Source organism: Cyprinodon variegatus, unplaced genomic scaffold, assembly GCF_000732505.1.
Source record: "Cyprinodon variegatus isolate N-32 unplaced genomic scaffold, C_variegatus-1.0 Scaffold869, whole genome shotgun sequence".
NCBI lineage: Eukaryota > Metazoa > Chordata > Actinopteri > Cyprinodontiformes > Cyprinodontidae > Cyprinodon > Cyprinodon variegatus.
In genome coordinates this window covers 197454-220420 of record NW_015151322.1, presented here as the reverse complement: position 1 = coordinate 220420, position 22967 = coordinate 197454, and the positions used below count along the sequence as shown (strand labels likewise).

The window sequence follows — 22967 nt, the reverse complement described above, 5'->3', positions numbered from 1 at the left end:
ATGTTCAGCGGGGGCATTCGATGGTCACGGTCTGCAGGTCGGCTGGGGTTCGGCAGCCCCAGCTGACACTCATTCTTTATCTCAGGAGTGGCAGGAAGCTCTGTTTAGCCATGGATAAGCAAACAGTCCTTGCCCTTGCAACAAAGGGAATGTGTCTATTTCTGTGAATTATTTCAGTATTATGGTAAGAAAGGATAGAAAAGAGTGTTGAAACGGTGTTATCCTTTTCCACTTGGCACCAGCTTAAAAGTTAGAAATGTCTGTGTCATTTAAATTCCCCATTTAGAGTGGTGTGAAAACTGCAAACTGACCAGAGTATTGCAGTTCAAAACATCATACCGAATTTTATATCTAAATTAAGTTAATTTAGTTGATTCTAACAAAAAGCTTGTGATAAAATAAAAATGTCCATATGGAACAGAACTATAAAAAAAACTACAGGAGAGATTAAATCTATCAGATCAAAATTAAGCTAAGTTTGTTCATCTTTTTTTAAAATCCTCTGCTTGGCATTCAACAGATTGCTTGAACTCTTCAAAACTGCAGCAGAAGTGGTGAAACTTCCAATTCCTTATCATATCTATAATGAATGGATACACATTGCAAAGCAACCATGCAGTTTTCTTTAGATTTGTTTTTTTGGCTGCAATAAAAAGCTGTTTCACTTCCAGCTTGATGATAAAACTTCCCATTGCTCTGCCGAACAAACAGCTTTACACACTTGGAAATATTTTGGGAAATGCTTGCAGGCAGCATGTTTGCTGACAGCCAAAACAGTTTTAGTCAAGGACCTCGTAAAGCCTCACTCTGCCCTTGGTTTCGTTTCATCCACATTGGCCAAAGATTCAGATATCATGTCCGGGTCTTAAGTTGCGATACCTGAAAGCACAGAGTTAACCATTTTAATTTGTTGTCTTCTTCCTTTTAGACAGAACACGACAAAGATGCTCCTTCCTCTGATTTTCCTGCAGCTGCTTGTGGCCCCTGCATTCATGGTAAAGTTGTTCAGCTATAAATAAATCTACAGTAAGACCAGAAAAGTCTGAAAAAGTAAAGTTTACATTTATTATTCTTTATATTATTATTCTTTATATTCCCCCAAATGCTAATAATCTAGTGTGGTATTCTCTAAATATTTATTTGGAAGGTCCTATTCAGCTTTAATAACCACTGATATTTTAAACATTTTGCCACATTACTTAAATAGATGTTTGAAGGATTGTACTTGATTGACCAATGCAAGCAGGAATGTTAGGAATACACGTTAGAATACGTGGTCAATACAAATGAACATGTATTAGATCCATATGAGGCCCATTTACTCTGATCAGTTTCCTTCTGAGGTCACCCAACTAGAAGATTTGAGAGTTTTGCAGTTTAACTTTAGTGAACCAACATCAGCAAAAAGAAAAAAAACAAGATCTGTGGTAACTCTGGAGGAGCTGCAGAGATTCCACAGCTCGGGTTGGAGAATCTCCCATAAGCTGGTGCTCCACAAATCTGACCTTTATGGAAAAAGTGTGTGAAGAGATCACTATTGACAGTGAACCATGTAGAGGATGCCGTTAGCGTTTATATATCAGCATTACGAACATTAGCTGATCATCCTGAGCACATAATCTTTGTCATGAAAGAAGCTAGTGGCAGCATTATGCTGTGGGATGATTTTCTTTCTCAGAAACATTGATCAGACCTTATAGGAAGATGGATGAATGGAAAAAAAATCAGTTTGGGCAGCAAAGGTCTTTACATGATTGGGGTTCAATGGCCCTAAACATACAGCAGTGATAGTGTTTACAAGAAACATTGTTGATTTTCAAAAAAAACATGGCCCAATAAATCATTCACATAGAGTGAGATGAATACAGATGCACACCACACTTTTCAGCTTCATTTTTTCTATTAAGTTATGGAGGTTTTGTTTTCCTTCCACCTCACGATTATGAATTTTTTTTTTGTGTTAGTCTTTTACATGAATTGTTAATATTATACAACGAAGTCTGCGGTCGGGGCATTAAATATATATAACTATACATACATTCATAACTATGAATGTATGGAGTGCATTTTGTTCCATTATTGTTGCAAGCAAAGAACACATTTTTTAAATGTAAGTTTAACACACTACATTGTTGACTGAAATTTCAAAGAAATGCAATCCTGATATGAAACTTGAAAATGTTTTAATAAAAAAAGAGATTTTTAACAGAATTTTGTATTGTGTTCACAAGCCCAGTGCAAATGATCACGCTAAACGTGTACATTGACCAATACCATGCTGTTGCTAACATCCATACAGACCAATAGGAATGCAGATTCGCTCCTCAGATGAAAGTCTGACTTCATAGGAAAGTAAAGACAATGTGATCTGTAAAACTCAATTTGAAAATAAAGCAGAGTGTGAAACTCAATCTGAAAAAGACAAATTAGAAACCGACAAAACCACTGAACTACCACAAAGCCAGATGTCTGTGCTGTAATGACGCGAGGAAAACCGACAGCTCAGAGGTAGCCCAGTAGCACAGTTAGCATGAAATGTACTTATGTATCTATCAACTTTACTACACCATCAGATTGCCCCCAAATTTTAGCTCTGGCCTTAGTGAACTCCAACACTTAGACTCTTTTTCAAGTGCAAATAGATTTTTTTATTTTTTATTTTTCCCCTGCTATGGTAAATATACATAGAGGAGGCCTTAATTTGTCATAAAAACATTGTATGCAACCAAAATCAGTTACTGATGTATTAATTAAAAAAAAATATTGAATAACATGACTATGTACCTTTAATGCTTAAAACTTTTAGACAAAATAAGTAAATACAATTGTATTATAAAATGCACAAGTTAAACTCCTTACTTATGCAAAATATAAAAGGTACTTTCTTATGCACCCAGGTGCCCAGTCTGGATTACTGGGATGCATGGGGTCCCTATGGAGAGTGCAGTCGGAGCTGTGGTGGTGGTGTGACCGTTAGAACAAGGCGCTGTATCACTCAGAGGTACCTTTTCTATTCTCTATGTTTTATGCACTGTACCTGTTGATAAAATGCTGAATTTCACTCATAACCTGACAGACTTTTATTATGATACGGTGTACTGAGATGCCCTCATTCTGTCAGCATTTTCTTTCACATGTGCTGAAAGGAAACTGAGAATCATTATCTGTGTTATGAACTGAACTCAGCAAAGATGATTTTCTCAGTTGGGTGTTGGCTCCTGAAAAGGATCAGTTTGGCGTCAACATTCCATCCACACTTTTGACGGGCACAAGTTTTCTCATGAACGGGTTATGTTTACCTTTTAAGGTATCATTTTCATAATTTTAGGTCTTATTTGTTTCAAATGCTGCTACTTTTCCTTCTGAGTGCCACAAGATACATTATGACATATCGGTTAATGCTGACATTTAAATGTAATATTTCTCTGTGACAGTTGTTTTCATAGCTGTTTTTCTTGAATTCAAAAGGCACATTAGCTTTTGTAATCCCTAAAGGCATATAATTTGCATAGCGTGTTTGCCCTCTTCTTAGCAGCTCTGCAGATACTTAGATCCATACAATACTGTCACACTATAGTTTAACAGGTTTTGGTTTTTAAAACTGTATGATGACACAATGGCATAGAAACATAATGCTCCTGCTCTACTTTTCCTCGCATTCTACAATATAGACTTCGCAGGATGCTCACATTTAAGATTAGGTTACATATTTTTTGAACATATTGAAAATTTATAAATTTCTAGAACCATGCAGAGTGCCCACTGTTGCTGCAGGATTTGTGCAACTGTGACTCAAATATCGCGGCAAACACCCAGCAATAACATTAGGCATATTCTCACGCAGCTGTGCTGTTTTGCCTGCACTGATGAAGACGCACTCACCTCGACATGCCTGCTACTTGAAACTTAAAGTGAAACCAGCAGCTTGGCTTACTTTCTGATTATATAGGCTAGTAATTGGAATCCTGGCATGGACTTGATCTGATAAACAAACAAAAATTTGTCTTCTCATAAAAATTAGGATGTTGGCCTGATTTCAGTGTAGCCGAGATAACTCTCAGGGTAACGTCCCGCCCGCTATGCTCTAAGTTGTCGCTGCATTAAAATAAGCATTTACACCCCCACATGTTTTCATGTTTAAACCGCAGTCCTCAATGGATTTGGTTGAGATCTAATTTATTTAACACAAACTTGTCCTCACCCCCTTTTACTCGAATACCCCCCATTTAAAATCTTTTGCTGCCATTTTTTTCTTAGACTAATTTCATTAAGTACATTTTCTACAGCTCAGTTCTTTCATTTATTTATTTATTTTTTTTACTTAAAACATTATCATACATAGCTTGTTAGGTTTAAGGCAGAATTAGATTACACATAAAAAAGGAGACAAAAGCAACCAATGCGCAACTCACATTAATGAGAAAAGCAGCGAAGAGGCTCGTGATAACTGGAGGCATTGCAGAGATCTGCAGCTCAAGTGGAAGATTCTGTCAACACAGCAACTATTATTTGTGCCTGAATCTGAGCTGTAATGATAAGTGGGTAGGTACAGCCATTAGAGAACGCATCATACACATGGTGATAAATAGATGGGAGAATGGGGTGGAGGTTCAGCTACCGCAGGACAACAATCCCTCAGCGTACAGCCACACTTTACTATATGCTTTAGTTCAAAGTATATCTGTGGGTTAAAATTGTCTAGTCAAAGTTTAGAACTTATCAATCTCTAGATCTCTAGATGTATTTCAGTTGTAATGGTGAAAGATGGTTCTCCACCTCTATTATGTGTGAGAAATTAAGAAAATCATGTATAATTCTCTTCAGAATTACTTTCTATTTTGTGTTGACCTGTCACTGCGGTGAACCTCCGCTGGGCTATCAAAACGAAGATGCGTTAAGCAATCTCTTTACGGGGATTTAATAAAAACAACAATTTTGCTGTTTCTCAACATGTCTGCACAGTCAGTCAGTGAGTCAGACAGTCTGGAGGTGAGTGATTCCGCTCTACACCTCAGTGATCATGAAAAGCAGGGAGATGCCCAGCCCATTGCTCCCATCTTTAATGAACTCTGCCATATCTTGTCTCTCAGTCCCAGGTTCGCCTGAATCACTCCTTTAAACACAGTGATTTAACATGTTGAATCATTATGTACTTTACAGGAACTCCCATTTCACCGTGTCTTCATTTTAGAAGAAAAATTACTTCCAACTGGAGGCTTTTTTCCATGTTTGTGAAAAAAATACAACAAAAATAAAAAACGGTTTGCTATGACAAGTCATTGAACTTTTCCTCCATATTTTTTTCCATCTATCAACTTGAGCAGAACATGTCGGACTTTGCATTCTTTTGTGAAAGGTTTATCAGAATGGTTGTTTTGACGTGTTGTAGTCTCAGATCTGGCATGCTGAGAGGAACGTGCCTTGCTCCTGCCAGCCTGAGGGCGGCATCTGTTTTTTTTTTTTTTTTTTTTTTTTTTTTTTACAAAGATGGCCTAATAATGCACTTGCGCTGAATGGGAATGAAGAACCTGCAGATGATATTTACCGCTGAAACTAGCTATTTCTGCATAACTATGGAGCTGTAACTCCATGTAACCTCTGTAAATAGTCCTTTGCTCACATTCCTAAACAGTGATAAGACGGTTCTGCTAACATTTAAAGACATAAGATGAAAAATAGGACTTGCATTCATTTGTAGATCAGCTTGTGACAGACTGTATGTTCTTTAGTTGCTTTAAAGATTAGTTTCGTCTCTTAGATTGACGCTTGAACCTTTCAACTCCCTCAGGATTTAGGTTGCTGTTGATGTCCCTCTATGTGGAAATGTTCAAAAGATATAGGTGCATGCACTTTATTTATATTTCCCTACTTAGGAGTTTTAAATTATATCATTTTTTAGTGCATTAGCATTTCTGGGCAGTTTATCATGTATTTTCTGTGCACTACACGTGTATCATTATGGGGTTTTCAAGAAAATAAAATCACACTGATGATATAGAGGTGTGCATGCATCAAATATGATACACTTGGCGTTATAGGAAGTCTGTTTTACAAGGCAATGATAGCTAAGGCAGTTTGCAAAATACTGCTCTGTTCTATATCTGTTAATTAAAGGTACACACTGAATTACACTTCAAATAGTTTTCTTACTGTGCCACTGTTGCTTATTGTTTCTACCTTAATAAAAAAGGTTCTATTTAGCAGAACCTTTATAATTAAAGCCCAATGATGTTATGTTTTTTTTTTCTCCTTTGATGCACACAGGACTGATGGAGGGCATAACTGTGTGGGCCCAGACAAGTCTTATCGCATCTGCAACATCCAGGTGAAGAAAGAGAGAAACTCCTTATTTTATGTCTGAAATCTGTTTTTCATACATGGCAGTTTATTAAGCTTTTGGCTTTAATTGTTCCTCAGTATTCGATGCTTGGACTGTGAAGTATTGTTTTAATGGAATGAGACAGAGACAGTATTTGTTTATTTAGCTAATAATTAGACCATTATTTGATCCAGTAATTGTGTCTGGATGACTAACCTTCAGCCTGTCTGTTCCAATCAGGATTGTCCAGAAGGATCCAGGGATTTCCGGGAAGAGCAGTGTTCACAGTTTGACGGGACTGACTTCCAGGGAAAACGCTACAAGTGGCTTCCATATTATGGAGGTCAGAATTAGTTTTTGGTCACATCTTTGGACACTTTTTCACTACTTACGATTTAAAGTAAAAGTAATTTCTTTATTTTCTGTACAGCAGAGAATCCCTGTGAGCTGAACTGCATGCCAAGAGGTGAAAACTTTTACTACCGCCATCGCAGCTCTGTCGTTGACGGTACACCCTGCCACCCGGGACGGAGGGATATTTGTGTGGGGGGAGTCTGTAAGGTAATTTTCTGTGAACAGGGCCAATGCAGATCTCACAGATGAACAAGGCAGAAGACAACCTTGTTAAATCTGAACACCAATCTTTGCTTCTCCCTTCTATAGATCCAAGACACTTCTATAAGATACATGACATACTTTTAAGATCTTTGTTAGTGAAAAAAAATAGATTGACTAGATTGAGCATTTATTATTATACTTCTATTTTATCAACCCTTGTTTACTCAAACCTGAACAAAAAAGCCCCCTAATGAACTGCCTTGAGGTTTTTTGTTTTCTAAGGAACTAGCTGTTCTGTCAAGTGCAACATTTTCCAGCAGGTCAATCAAGGTTGTTCTGCAGAGATTATGTTCATGTTTATGGTTCATTTTGTTTTCATGATTAATGGCTCGAGCTAAAGGGGCTTTGTAGCCTCTAACAGTGATGTGCAGTATACTCCTGACTGTCCATTTACTTTAAAATTCACACTTTAAAAACGAATTATGTATAGTTTTTACTTGTAAACAAAACCATTCCACACTAAGTTTAAAACAAAGCAAAGCCCACGTATAATAATGTTCTCACTTGATTTCTTCTATATAATTCAGCAAAATGCATAAAATTCTCTCGGTAAAAACTGTAATATTAGAATGTCCTTTTTTCTGGCAATATATGTATTTTCTCCTACTTTGAGCAGGTAATTAAGACCATTTGCCAATGGAATAAGATGATTTATTTTTAAAATAAGGGACAATATCTGATTTTAAGTGCATAATATAGTGTACTAGTTATCATATCGGGTCGCGGGGGGAGCAGCCTCAGCAGAGACTCCCAGACTTCCTTCTCCACAGACACCTCCCCCAGCTCCCCTTGGAGAAGCCCTGGGTGATCCTCTAGGCATACTCCCATTGGGACATGCCTGGAACACCTCCTGAGGAAAGGGGTCCAGGAGGAATCTGAAAAAGATGTCCAAGCCACTTCAAATGACTCCTCTTGATGAGGAGGAGAATAAGCTGTATTCCAAGCCTTTCCTAGATGACCAAGCCCCTCACCCTATCTCTAAGGGAGTGCCTAGCCACCCTATGGAGAAAACTGTTTCGGCGGCTTATATCCGGGATCTCGTTCTTTCTGATCCAGATAAAATTATCATAGATGAGGGTAGGAATGTAGACCGTCTGATAAATCAAGAGCTTTGCCTTTTTGCTGAAGTCTCTCTTCACCACAACAAACTGTTGCAGCATCTGTATTATAGCAGTATCCACACAGATTTGTATATCGATCCCCCGCTCCAGCCGAAAGTTGATCTCTCCTCCAACCTGATGGCCTCCTGACAGGCCCCCTTTTTCCAATCAAGAACCATGGCCTTGGACTTGGAGGAGCTGATTCTCGTCCCAGCCTCTTTTTACTCGGCTGCCAACAGCCCGAGTGCCTGCTGTAGGTCAGAAACTATGGTTTTTCTCCATAGTCTCTCCAAACTCCATGCAAGCCTGAGTTTTTGCCTCTATAACTGGCCTAGCAGCAGTGTGCTTGGCCTAAGGATACCGCCTTGCTGCCTCAGGAGTCTCACCAGCCAGCCCGGTTTGATAGAACTCCTTGTTCAGTTTGACAGAATCCCGTTCTACCTCATGGCCACAGGTATGAGTGGCTACATCAACAATGGGGGCAGAGTACATAGCCCACTCAAACTCCATGTCTCCATCCTCCCCCAGAACCTGAATTTTGGGGAGGATGTTGTCACCCCAGGTGACTGAGAGCTCAATTAGATGTTCCCAGCAAAGCCTAACTACTTGTTTTGGCCTAAAAATTCTGTCCAACTTCCTCCCCTTCCATCGTATCAGCCCAGTACCAGGTGGTGATCGGTGGACAGCTCCGTCCCTCTCTCCACCAGAGTGTCTCAGACATGTGACTGAATGATAAAAAAAACACCATCCGGGTTCGGAGCTAGGGGGGTGTTCCTCATGATTACACCCATCCATGTCTCACTGTCGTTTCCCACATGGGTGTTGAAGTCCACCAGCAGAGTTATGGAATCCCTGGAAGGGGGGCTATCCAACACCGCCCTTCGGGGATGATCTCGCATTACTCATTTGGGCTGGACCCTGCCGGGTCTATGAGGAAGAACCTGACAACCAGGCGCTTGCTGATGAACCCAAACCCCAGGCCAGGCTTCAGGGTAGGGTCCTGGCTATGCCGGACCAGGACGCGTCACATGCCTCAATCTTATAGTCAACATGGGGGTTTTGAAGCACTATTTGCCTGACCCATTACCCAGAGCCTGTTTACCTTGGCAGACCCTAAGCAGGGGCATTTAAGCCCACCAACCACATGGAGTCCTGGATCATCTGGGCACTGGAACCCCTCCAGTAAGTACTGGAGGGGTTCCAGTGCCCAGATGAATAATGTTTAATTATGTTTTTAATAATTTAATTTTAAGGGCAAGAATATTCATTCTGGATGTTTTTTGCAGCCACAGGGATGTAGCAATCTGGCAAGAAAATCGAAGTACAACAGCAAACTGTCTAATAACATCCTAATTGCTCCTTCATGGTGCTTTTGGTCAATTACAGACGCAGCAGGATGATATCTCATTGGTTCATAACTGCTCTGAAATCCTCACTGAGAGCATCAGGTTGTTAATCAGAGAGGACAAGCTCAGAGAAATGCAGCAGCAGGGATGAAGATTAGCTTCACTATGTAGTAACGTCAAACACCTGTTCCTGCCACATTCTCAGATAATTATAAATGCAGTTTATCAACCTGTTCCTCCTTGACCTGGTCTGTTTAGCCTTTGACTCAAGGTCTCTTTTACTCTCTCTGCTTGCATTCTGAGTACTTTGTGCTGTAATGTAATGTTTTTAACTGTAGTTTAAACCTTCCTGACCAAAGCCTTGGATGTCCACTGCTCGTCTAGTGGTGAAGTGCGGAACTTGTTGGCTAATTGGAAAGAAACACACATGCAACGATGCATGGGATCCAATTCAAAATACATTATATCAATTTAACAATAAAATAAGAGTGACTTGTAATAGAATATAAACAATTAGGGTAGCTGCTCTTTGTGAGTTTAACATTACAAGATCCCAACTTGGAAAACTTCCAGTCAGACAATTTTGATACAAACGGATTAAAAAAGAAATTATATTCACTTAAAACTTCTTTTATTGCCAAATCTTCAGAGCATAAGAACATTGTATTTTATAACATTTTTAAGTAATAAAACCCCCCCCCCATAAATATAAAAACAAAGGGGAAAGTAAAACGATTGATCCCCTAGTTTTAAAAGTGGGAGAGCAAGTTTATATTTTTCTTCCCAATGATTTAGTCTCAAAAGATAGTTTACTGCCAACTAAAAAAATAAAATATGACATTTGAATCGTTTGGACCTTTGTTATGAGTCCCAGAAAGGAACCAGCCAGAATATTCGTTATTTTATGCATTTACTGAAAAATGGCTGCTGGATCATATCTCTGACTCCAGCTGTTCTCTGCCAGACTTTCTGAGCATATGAGCAGAAATTTAAAGATGGCTTAAAAGCTCAAGGGATCTACTTCTTTAAATACAATTTCACAAAGAAAAATCTTTAAGAATATTAAGAATTTTATGGACAACAGAAGACTGATAAATAATAACAGGGTGTCTTCAGTCAAAGGGTTTTCCAGATCCAGTGCAACACAGAGCGCTACAGAAGATTGTTTCTGTCCACAGCTATTGATGCATGCAACAATTAAGTTGAATTGAATTTAAGGATGGCTTAAATCACCTGATTTGGACCATAGGTCCCTAAAGGGTTAAAATCCCGCCTATCAAAGCCACAATTTATTAAGACAAACTAACAGGCTTTGAAATGTGACATGGTACGGTTGCAGCGATAAACTTTTTCTGTCTTTTTTTTCCTTACGTCTCCATAAACCAAATAAACACAATGACTGACCAACTTGAATAGAGTATAAAGCTAAATATAACAGTTATGCAATTAGCTGTGCAGCCGGTGATAAAAATTCCTTCTGAAAACTTATGAATCTGTTCCAGTATTTGAATCATTGTCTGTATTTCTAGGTATATTCTGTGAGAGACAGGAATCCAAGTTAGGAAATGTCGGCATGCTGTATAATTGAACATGTGGGTCATATTGAATGGTGGTGGTCCTTCAATTGAACTGAGTTTGAATCACTTGATCACTTTATCACTAACAAGGGGCAAATTTGCTTTTAATTAAGACTTTCTTACAAGTTTGTCTGTCCTTTTTTAAGCGTCTGGGCTGTGACAACATGCTGGACTCGTCTCAGCAGGAAGACCCCTGTCTGCAATGTGGGGGTAATGGCCGGTCCTGCTATCCCATCAAGAACACCTTCGCCGTACGCAACCTGCCAAATGGTAAGATCTTTAGATTAAATATGTGAACACAAACCTATTTTCTTGTATTAACATTTGTGCCAAAATCTAAATTCAGGGGACTTTGTTGTTCGAAAGCCTGGATTTAGGATTACAGAATTGGAATGTTAATCTGATTGTGTCAGTAACTAATCCTTGTGCTCTTGATTCTCATCCCTTCAACATTTACCGCATCCCGTTAAGCTAAAATTGCAACTTTCAGTCTACTTTTGTGGAATATATATATATATATATATATATATATATATATATATATATATGATGCAAAACTGGCAATTTGATTTTTTTTTTTATAAAAAGCTAGAATCTGAGTATTGTAAAAATGTCTGAACATTTTATTTGTTTATACTAAAAAAATGAATCCCCACAACATGATGCAGCCAACTCAATGTGTGACATATGTAATTGTGTGCTTGGGGTGATAATGCAGGGGTAGCTTTCTGCTTTATCTGTTTTGCGTGGAAACAAAAAAAAATAAAGCTTTAGGCGCAGTACTAGAAAAAAAATGGAAATTTAGGTCAGCATTCTTTCTCCCTGATGCTTCCACTACCTGGAATATCACTAACAGAAAAGAGGATTATTGCTCATATTCAGTATAGCACAGATTTGTTGATTTTAGGACAAATACTTTTCTTGTTGGTAAAACTATGAGCTACCATCACCATGTTCTCTGAGGCTTTGGACCCAGTGACAGGATCCAATGGCCACTTTTTTCCTGCAATGTGGAGCAAATCCCTCTCTGCTACATTCAGCTTCTCTGGACCCGCTGTCTGCTGAAGCCACATGCCTCCTCACCTCCTCCCACTCCCGCTGGAAATGCAACACCTGTTTTTAGAGAGCGCTGCTCATGATTGGCTGCTGCCTCTATTGCCGTGTTTGGTTAATGGCCAGAACTAGCCTGGTTCATGGTTCATAAAGGCTTATGTAAAGCCTAAATATTGTTTTTGTAGACCTCCAATCCTAAGTAAGTACAATTTAGCAGTCTACCAGTTCTGTCACCGAGCCCCAGGTTGCTATTAAGCTTAACCCTGTCTTTTTGCCAGATAGTGTCAATAAAATAAAGAAAAGAAAAATGCAGACTCTCTTTTCAAGATAAAGCTTACGTTGAAACTGAAAGCAAATTATAGACTGTTTAAATTAAATAGTTTGATCTATGAGGCTGATTATAGGCATCTTATGGGCCACCTGTGAGTGTGTGCATAGGAGTCATGAGAGGAACTTTTTTCTTATTCAATGAGCACATGAGAATGTGGGTCAGCGATGAGGGTCAGAAAGCTCTGAAGAAGCTGTTACTTCCCCACTGTTCAGAAAGGCCATTCAACTGGATCCACAGTTCTTTGTTTTAGGCGTCCTTTTATTAAACATTCTGTTAACATTTAACCAAGAAGCCACAGAAGCCCATTGAAAGTCATGGTTCTGAACGGATTTCAATGAAATTTTTACCAGAGGTGCGCCTCAGGATAATCCAGTTACAGATATTTTTAAAGCACTCTCTAACATTGTGAGATAGTGATTAATGGAAGTTTCCGACACCAGAGGGGGGCAGCAGTGGATTCCAACAGTCATGAACCAGATGTTTTAGTTATTAGTTTGTCACAATATGAGGTGAAATTTGCTGCTTGGTGGAGGTCTGTGCACTCTTAGTGCTTTTTTAACACTGCGATTAAATCACACATATGGGCTCAGTTAGTTAAATTGCTTCTATAGGCAGCTGGTTGCACATGATTATATGTATTGTTATTACAGAACATGGGGCTGAATCCATGTGCTGTAATAACATTTCATGACATTTATGTTTAAGAGATGTTTCACAAACCACTATATCAACTTAGATTTAGGCCAAATCTCAGTTTCATCTTGCTTATTTTGTTTCCTAACAATATCTCTTTAATGTGGTTGTTTCCAAATTTTGAAATGTTTCTTTTTCTCTCAGGCTACAACCAGATGTTCATTATCCCTGTTGGAGCCACAACCATCAGCATCAGAGAGAAAACAGCCACACGCAACTACCTTGGTAGGTCACTGACAACTGTTTGGAAAAACTAACGAGCATAAAGCAGTGGTGTACATTGAACCGTTCTGCAGAAGTCCATTCACACCTTTCTCTGCTCTACATGATTAGCCATCAAGAACTTGCGTGGCGAGTACTACCTCAATGGCCACTGGGTTATTGAGTTTTCCAGGGCCACCCGCATTGCGGGTACCATGCTCTACTACCAACGAGGGGCTGAGGGGGAAAGTGTACCTGAGACCATCATTGGCCGCGGTCCCACCACTGAACCACTTGTTGTTGAGGTGACTTTTATCCCATTTTATGTGTACATTAATTCTTGTCTAAGGCAGACTGATCAATGTGATTCTTATTTATGAGTTACTCCCTCTTCCCAGCTGATCAGCCAAGAGCCTAACCAGGGCATCGAGTATGAATACTACCTTCCAAATGGACGGTCCAGAGAGGGTTACTACTGGAGCTATGGATCGTGGTCTTCTTGCAGCAAAGAGTGTGGATCAGGTCAGAATGGAGCACTACTATTTTCTTTTTTTTCCGACTCTTAGGCCCAAAGACTGTGAAAACAAACAATTAATCTCTCCGTATCCCCATCAGGCTATCAGTCTCGCTTGGTTTTCTGCACGATTGACAATGAAGCCTACCCGGACTATCTCTGCGCTTCCTTGCCAAGACCCCAGTCTAACCGTACATGCAACCCCCAGGCATGCCCACAGACCCAAAGGTTAGTCATTATTTTAATGTGCACATTTGGTTGAAGATGATTAGTCATCCATATTTTTTTGTTTCAACTAATAATGTCCAAGATAGATTTTTTTGATTGTTTATTTATGCCTGTCTGAAAGGATGGCATACCTGTATCCACCTCAGTTGTGGAGATCCTCCATGAGACCCAGAGTGTTCAGGTAACTCAGGGTCTTTAGCTGTAGTGAAATTAAACTGAATGCAAACACAAAGGGGGAGATGAAACCTTTCCTTTTCTAACATTCCTACTAATCATTTTGGATTTTTTTTTCTCTGTAAATTGGAGATCTGGAAAAATGTAGCTAATATTTGGCTATAGACTTCCAAAATATGCTGCGGTAGACAAAAGCAGATTTATTAATCTGTTATTAGTCTGTTTAGTCGCAGTATCTCCCCCTTCGAATATGTTTGCAGGTAGTGCAGAGCGAAGTTGTTCCTCACTTTCACAGTCGCTTTACTCTTCTGCAATAAATCCCCTTTTTATCAGTAGTTCTTTAGGCTTTTAGTTTGTAGAGATTATAGTTTGTTTAAAGAGAGGGTTCTAACATGTTTCTACATCTTTCGATCTTTACGGTTGATTTCTTAGCTGGAGAACTGGTGAGTGGAACGCCTGCTCGGTTACCTGTGGTGGGGGCTCTCAGCTGCGCACCGTGCAGTGCATATTGCATGATGCCGCTGGTCCCCAGGTTGTGGAGGACGCCATTTGTGCCGCCTATGCTGATGCTCCTCCCTCTCTGCGGACCTGCAACATGCACAAATGCGCAGAGTATCGAGTGACTGGATGGAGCTCAGTGAGTGAACAAACACTGCAAACAAACTATGATAAATTAAAATAATCTAAGATTAGGGAATTTAAATCATTGTTTGGGCTACAGTAAAAAACAGATTATATTTTCCTATCTTTGTAAAATTTGATATTTAACTTGTCTGTCTGCAGTGCTCAGTGAGCTGTGGTACAGGTGAACAGACCAGAGAGGTCACCTGTGTGGGATCAGGTGGGGCAATGCTAGAGGAACCAGCCTGCAGGACTCTGCTTCGCCCACCTTCCATCCAGACGTGTGAGATGCCCGCCTGTCCTAAACAGATACGTTGGCATGTAGGATCATGGGGCCTGGTGAGTTGGATGCTAATATTGCCACGGGTGTCGGTTGTCTAGATTTTAACTCTGTCTTGCAGACTGGTCAGAGTTGGATGAAGATAAATGCAGTAGCAAATATGAGAACAATGCCATTTACTAACTAATTATTTTTTGCTTAAGATTTTATTAAAAACCAACTCAATGCAGTATACACACATAGTTGTTTCATATTTTATCTATTTATCTAATGACAAAATGGTGTTTCTGTTCCTCCAGTGCTCAAAAAGCTGTGGTTCTGGCTCACGAGAGCGTCAGGTGATCTGCTCAGACCAGGAGAGGAACCTCTATCAAATAGACCAGTGCAACTCCCACCCCAAACCCTCTACAATGGAGCGCTGCAACACCCAGCCATGCTTTAGACCACAGGGTAAATGCCTCAATAACATCTAAATTAGCACTGTATATTGTTGCCTGTTTTTATTATGCTCTATTATTGTCTTTTTTTTACCCCCATAAAAATACACATATTAAATTGTGATTAGATGTTTGTGTTCATTACATTTATTTTTCTTTAAATGAATACAGAGTATATTTTTCTTCAGCCCCTGCAATGATGCAGCTCTTAGTAACTGTCTAAAAGATTTATACTTGCTGACTTCCTAGCTGTTCTACTATTACCGTATGTCATGATTATATTTTACATAATAATTTCCTTCCCAGTTTAATGTAAATACTTGGAAATTTTAAAGGTTTCTGTACCTCAACCATCAGTTTCAACCTTACTGGGAAAGGTGAATCCCAGCAGTATTATAATAATTTCATGTTATTGGAGGCAGATGGTTTAGATGAGAGAGTTTTTGGATCAATTCTAACTTGACAGACCACTTTAATGCGCCTACGATGGAACAAATCAAGTTTCTGTGGCTTGATATTATTGTTAATGTATCATAAAACGAATAACGTATCATGATAAATGATGCATCTGTTAACAATTTTGTGTCTCTTCCTCTTCATATCTATTCTAGGCCTTTTGTTTTACAATTAAATGTTGCTTTTTAAACCTCAGGCCTATACAACATACAGATATCATTTCAAATAAACCATTTCAGGGTTATAGGCAACATGTTTGCAATACATCCCAGCTGTGGGTAGTTCTTTATGTTTTTTAAAGCCAAAGCTGGAAAGATTTGTGGTTGTGCTAGGAGTGTTGCAGTAACTTAGTCTGAGAAATGCCAGTTCTTTGTGGGCTTTATAAGATTTAAACCATTCTATAAAGCCAGTGTTGTTGGTTATTTTCTTTTTTAGTGCTGCACGCCTGATGGTAAAAATGAATCACTAAGATGTTCAAACTAAGATTTGTCTTGATCTGAGTAAAAACCTTTGGATTTTTTATTTATGATTATACTTATGAGCTAAGACCTTTGTGTACCTATACATTCCTCTGCACATCGGTTACGTTTGTAAAAAGGGTTCTCTTAGGCAGACCAAGTGGTTTTTATTTCTTTAATAAGGTCTAACAACAGAGTTGTACAATTATTTTTCCCTCCCTGTTGATTACTTGCAGTCGTCCCAAGCGTCCAGGACCCACAAGGACATGACAGCAGCCAGACCAGCTTCCAGCCGTATGTGCCAGATCATGCAACAGGTGACGCTCCATATAAGACATTTGTGGTTTCTATGATAAACCTTTTAACTGCTATTTATACTGTGTATAATTTTTTAATTAAACATTTTCCCCATGATACACAGTGAAGAATAAATGTGCAGGTCATTGCATAATGTAAATTTCAGCCTAAGAACGTCTTCAACTAATCCTCTCTGTTGATATAACGACTGCTGCTTGTCCCCAAATATTCCTCCACCTCTGACGTCACCCATCCATCCTCTCCCAGCACTAATTATCAAGGCCTAATGGGCATGTTTTCAGGACTCCATGAGCATTGTTGGTCTTATTAAAATATTCCAGAGCCACTGAACTGTGCCGTTCCTGACATTAGTGGTTCTGGAATGTTTAACACTGCGGGTGAAGATTCTCAGTTATCCAGGTCATAGTCATTCCAAAAAAGTTGAAAAGCAATCTATGCGCTGCCTCAGTGCTCAGGAATCTGAAATGCTTTTTTTTTGTTTTCTTCTGACATAGTTTCTGATCGCTGGAACTGATTGCAGATTTTTCAAAATTATTATTTTTTCCATTAAGGCATGTGTGAGTTTTTGGACTTTGGAGTTTGAGGTGTAGTTTGCTGTAACAGATTCTTGGTTTTGTCTCAGCCCACAGACCGGATACAAGAGATCCCACCCACATAAATACCGTGCAAGACCCTCACAGCTCCTCCGTGGCCCTCCACTGCAGCCAGTCCTACTATGGCTGCTGCCCAGATGGACGCACCTCAGCCAGGGGCCCCCAAGGTCTGGGCTGCCCACAGTCTCCAACTCCCACTCCTGTCCCGTCCTCCTGCATCCAGACAAGGTATTCTCCCACAACCAATTACTGCCTTGTGGTTTAGGTCACCATATGCAGGGAGCTCCTTTTAGGCTTGTTCTGGGTGTTACCTTTATGACTGGGTTACCACAGCAACCACACTTTTTGCATAGCCTAAAAAAAATCTCCACTAACCACAGTAAGCATGAATCTGTTGTTTTGCAATTTTTTGTGTTATTTCTGACTCAGACCATCTGTAATGCTCAATTTTCTCAGTCTGTTATTTTTGGGTTATATTTCAGTTATGGCTGCTGCAGAGATGGTGTGACAGCTGCTCAGGGTCCCAACAAAGAGGGCTGCTTGGAGTATGTGGCCCCTACACCCACGGTAAGCTAATTCTCCACATTTTTTAACCTGTTAGCTGAAAAAGACTTGTTGTTTATTCTTAAAAAATAAGTAAGAAAAGCCCATATCACAAATAAAAAGAAAAACAGGCGTTATTTGTCCTCAGGTTGCTCCTCTTCCAACTGAGAATGCTGTAGAGTGCCGCATAACCACTTATGGATGCTGCTTTGATCGGAAGACACCAGCAGGGGGTCCAAACGGAGAGGGCTGCCCCAACCCACCCAACCACAGTAAGAGACCACAAGGCTGAACATTATGTTACTACTTATTTTTTGTTTTTTGGGCTTATTTTTGAAAGAGAGTAAAATATGTATAGGTTATAGGGGGCTAAAAAGGAAAATCTTTGTTTTTGCAGTTGAGCGATCCATCTGCTCCCTGCCCCGTGCTGCTGGTTCCTGCAGCAGCTGGACCTCAAGGTACCATTTTGATGTCATCACCTCCAAGTGTGTCCACTTCTGGTATGGAGGGTGCCATGGCAACAGCAATAACTTCATGACCATAGCAGAGTGCCAGAGGGCATGTCAGGTTTCAGTGTCAAGCCAGAGGCTCCCTCAGCCTGCCACCCCTTTTGGAGAGTCGGCTTCAGCCAGAGAATCTTCCCCCGAAAGGACCACGTCTGGAAGAGCAGTATCTCCCTCTGCAGCGTCTCCAGATGCAGAGTCTCGTAACATGGGGCGCACTTTAACAACGCAGGGCAGCTCGTCAAGTGACACCGTCAGACACGGCACTAGTGCAGGCAGACACGCCCACAGAGCTCGGGTGTATCTGAGGGCACGTCGTCCTTCACGGGCTCAGCTCACAGGGCCAGCTGCGAGGTAAGAACCCCTGAAAGTCTGACCTCCAATCGTACCATCGCCGCCAGCTTCACAAAGCTGTTCACAGCCTTCTAATCCCTTCTGAAGGAGACCATGTTCACTTGGTGCTTTAAACCAAACGAATAAATGAACTGAAGGAGATCTGAACAAAGTTCAAAGACCAATCATGTCCTTTATCATTATGGATTAGGATGAGGACGTTTCTGTTCTATACTTATAAACGTCTGAAAAACCTTACTGTTTATAAATGTATTCTTGACCCAAGGGGAAATGACTAATAATTTAGAGATTTAGATATCTTATACAAGATTAAGAAGTTGTTTATAAAGTAAATATTCAACGCAAGTAAATGCAAGTAACCTGGATAAACATGCAAGTTTAACTGGTAATTCTATACCCTCTTATTTCTGATCTTGGAAGATATTTTTCTTTTTTTTATGCTCAGGAGACATATTAAACGCAAAATACCTCTTAACCTGTGGTAGACAGATTCCATGTCAAATGGAGAATAAAACTAAAAGACAGAACAATAAAAGGCTAATAGGACATCAGCTGATTTAGGTCATTCAAACCTACATTTAAAAAGCATTTATACCTATAGGATATAATGCTATCTTAAGACATATTAGATGTTAGTCTTAGTATTCCACCTCATTCACTCGGTTAGATAATTTCTAAACAGTTAATAGGCCTTGGAAAGCAGAGCAATGATCAATCCATGATGCTTGTCACCAAATCTAAATGTTTCATCTACTCCTCTTGGACCGTAGAGCCAGCAGAGTCATAGGAGGTCAGAAAAGAAAACTATTGTTTAAGAAAACTTCAAATTTTAAATGTCTATATTTTATATTTGGTCATAGAGCTTTGTATGCAAATAATATGGAAACTTTCAGAATAAGACGATTTAAATAGTTAAAAACATCTAAACTGTACTAGCTGTGAGCTTTTTAACTGTCCAATGATTTTGTCGTACTCTGAGTAAACTGAGTTAACTCTTTAACTACAGTTAAAAACTTAAGAATTGTAACTGAAATTATGATTAGTTTCCTCTTAGAGCTTAGGCAGGAGTTCCAACAGATTATAATGTTTGCAGACGATATTGTGATCTATAGTCGGTTAACATGATGTGAAGGTGCTTTTTCGTTTTATATCAAAAAGCTAAATTACTACCATTTTATCTACAATATACTCCTGTAAATCCTGTTTTATATTTTTTTTTTTTGCCACTCATCCTTTATGTTTCTTGTGATGCTATATAATCAACATGCTTTCCAGCTGCTTCTAGCTCTACACGCTACCCTTTAATTTTTGCTTATCGGGGACAGCGATTTCTGTTACTCTCTGTTTTAATGGACCATTCAGCTGTTAGATGCTTTTTATAGTCATTTCTGTTTGTCTGAGTTAATGTTGGTGCTTATCTGAGTTTGCTAATTCACTGTGTCTTTTGTCACCATCTCTGGGCTTTGTCTGTCTGACAGGATCAAACTAATAAAGCTTTAATTGTCATACTGTCATCATATGCGTTGTGGTGTCGTGTTTAGGGGCTTTTGGGACGTTTGTGGGGGATCATCATTGTTGGTTTTCAATTTTTTCCCTTCTATTGTCTTTGTTTACCTGTATGAGCCCAGTTTATGTTGTTGTGTTGCACAGTATGTTGCTCTTTGGGTGTCATTTCTGTCATTTCTTTGCTTTTTTTCTTAAAAACCTTAAAGCCAGGTTGGTGGCTTTCTTTATGCTTTTTTTTTAATAACCCAGCAGTAGAGCATAAAGTGAATTTCATTCTCAAATTTTCTTAAAAACTCTTCTCTCTGCTTTCTGATTCCTCCTCTCTATCATCCTTCCTTGTATTTCCTTGTGTTCCCACGTTCAGTTTTTCCCTGCCGAGTGTAAGTATTGATAAGAGCGACCCGGACCATATAGAAGCTTTGGTCGGCCAGACTGTGGTGCTGCCCTGCAGAGTCAGCCCTCCACCCTCATCTACCATCATCGTGGAGTGGAGAAGAGATGGAGTGCCTCTGTCGGCTCAAAGGTTCGCTCTACGCAAAGAAGGTGGATCAGTAACAGACGTCTCCTTAGTTAAGGCTAATCTGTGCCATTTTTTTTTTTCAGACATCACCAGCAGCCCAATGGATCCCTGTTAGTTGGCCCTCTAATGAAGTCAGACTCTGGTTGGTTCTTGTGCTTTGTCACTCATGAACGGGAGAGAGATCACCGCTACATTCATTTGTCTGTTTCAGGTAAGGCTCTTTATTCACAAAGAAAATAAATAAATAAAATAAAAATATCTATATATATATATATAGAATTTTACACAAACCAGATACCTGCTGACCTAGAACTCTGGAAAATATACATTATTTATAAATATATTATAGTTTTGCACCCTATGTGCTGAACTAGCATGTTTTGCATGCAGATTAGAAAGAAATACTGATACTTTTTTAAAATTTAAGTTATTTTCTTTAGGAATCTTCAAATGCTACAACTCTCCCACCATGTTACCAAAAAAATTGCCTATCAAAGACATCTAGAAAGTAAACTGAAGAACAAAAGCATTGAAATCCTTTAAACATGTTCTCATTTTGTCATACTGTTATACACTTTTGTGAATTTTATTTGGATTTTATGTGATGTACCATTGCTAGGCACAAAGATGAGGATATAAGCAAGGAAATTTAAATATGTTCATTTCTGTTCACTCAGAGATCCTTTTATCCATTTCCCTTAAAAATCACCTATTAGAATACAATTCACGTAATGAAATTATATCTAAAGCTTTAAGCATCTTACAGCTCAGGTCAGATTCCTACAATGAAACATGGTATTTACAGGGTCATGCTGTCGGAAAAAGTTAATAGTACGAGGGTGGCACTAAATACATACTGCAAAACACATTTGGAGCAGGACGGCAACCTTGGATATTAATCTCCAGGCTGGTTTCATTTCAAACATATTCTAGTGTTAAAATGGCCTAGTCAAAGTTCAGACCTTAATCATTTAATAAAATGATTAAGGTCTGAACTTTATGTTGTTCAGATGCCCTCCATCCATTCTGAATCTTTGATTTTTTGGAGCATGGGAAAAAATTCTGGTCTCTAGATACATGAAGCTGGTAAGAAAACCTCCTAAGACTTAGGACTGTAATTGTAAAGATTTCTAAGAATTATTGTCACAGCTCTAGAACAATATATCTCTTGTTACTGTAGGTTAAGTTAAAAGGTTATTCTAAAAGTTCTTTATATTGGCAAATAATGTTTTGTCAATGCATATAAAATTATTAAAAATGCAGCTTTTATTTATCCGCTGTAAATTCATGCTGTAATGAGTTAAATGTTACATATATAAAGGAATGATTAATCAAACTCATGGTCAAAATGTGTTTTTTTTTTATGTAGAGGCTTCATCTCAGCTCTATCCAACGCGCCTGCCTAAAGATGGCCCAATCCCCAGGTGAGAACCTCCAAACATGAACTCAGTGTACGTCAGTACTCTGTTGTGTTTCTAATATCAGTTCTCTACATTTGACTTTAGTATGTGAAGAAATTTTTTTTTGCCTTTAAGTTCTTGTGTTGTTTTTCAGGTTCACTATTGATCAGTCAAGCCCATCATCAATAGAAATGCAAACAGGACAAACTTTAAGACTCCCCTGCACCATCCTTCCAGCTGCAGCTCTGCAGTCTGTCAGTATTCAGTGGACCAAAGACGGAAGAACCCTCAGTGACTCCAGGTATGTAGTGGAGATCCCACTTCTAGTCACATCCATGACTGTTACCATAAACTTAATTCTGTATTTGCACTGCACCTTAAGTTGCCTTCCAAATACAGGGTTTTAAATGTTAGTTGCGTTCTTTTAAACCAATCAAAACAAAGATTTACAGATGGAGAAAGATAGTTTTGAGATCATTCTAAATATGCAGTTAATGTAACAACATTTTGTGTGATTCAATTCAATTCAGTTTATTTATATAGCACCAATTCACAACAGATTTCATCTCAAGGCACTTTACAGTTCACCAGATAATACACTCAAATTGATTCAAAGTTTCTATCTAAGGAAAAGCAGTTGATTGCATCGACTCATTGACTTGAATGCAATCCCTCACACTAAGCATGCTTGTAGTGACAGTGGAGAGGAAAAACTCCCTTTTAACAGGTACAAATCTCCAGCAGAACCAGGCTCAGTGTGAGCGGCCATCTGCCGAGGTTGACTGGGGTTCAAGGAGACAGAAGCAGATACAAAAAGAATCAGA

General features: G+C 39.2%; 1 protein-coding gene across 1 annotated transcript in view; it reads left to right on the top strand.

Moving 5' to 3' along the window:
• The first annotated feature begins 933 nt into the window (after positions 1-933).
• Positions 934-22967, top strand: part of papln (papilin, proteoglycan-like sulfated glycoprotein) — a 25108-nt gene continuing 3074 nt past the window's right edge. Inside the window, exons 1-22 of the mRNA XM_015397532.1 lie at positions 934-995; positions 2898-3001; positions 6265-6325; positions 6560-6662; positions 6750-6880; positions 11107-11230; positions 13182-13262; positions 13371-13543; positions 13637-13760; positions 13854-13980; positions 14587-14791; positions 14938-15114; positions 15355-15505; positions 16643-16723; positions 17347-17545; positions 17800-17884; positions 18009-18132; positions 18258-18717; positions 20588-20746; positions 20827-20954; positions 22113-22167; positions 22298-22444. Of these exons, the coding sequence (XP_015253018.1) occupies positions 945-995; positions 2898-3001; positions 6265-6325; positions 6560-6662; positions 6750-6880; positions 11107-11230; positions 13182-13262; positions 13371-13543; positions 13637-13760; positions 13854-13980; positions 14587-14791; positions 14938-15114; positions 15355-15505; positions 16643-16723; positions 17347-17545; positions 17800-17884; positions 18009-18132; positions 18258-18717; positions 20588-20746; positions 20827-20954; positions 22113-22167; positions 22298-22444 (3050 nt within the window). The 5' untranslated portion in view covers positions 934-944. The remainder of the gene's footprint in view (positions 996-2897; positions 3002-6264; positions 6326-6559; positions 6663-6749; positions 6881-11106; positions 11231-13181; positions 13263-13370; positions 13544-13636; positions 13761-13853; positions 13981-14586; positions 14792-14937; positions 15115-15354; positions 15506-16642; positions 16724-17346; positions 17546-17799; positions 17885-18008; positions 18133-18257; positions 18718-20587; positions 20747-20826; positions 20955-22112; positions 22168-22297; positions 22445-22967) is intronic.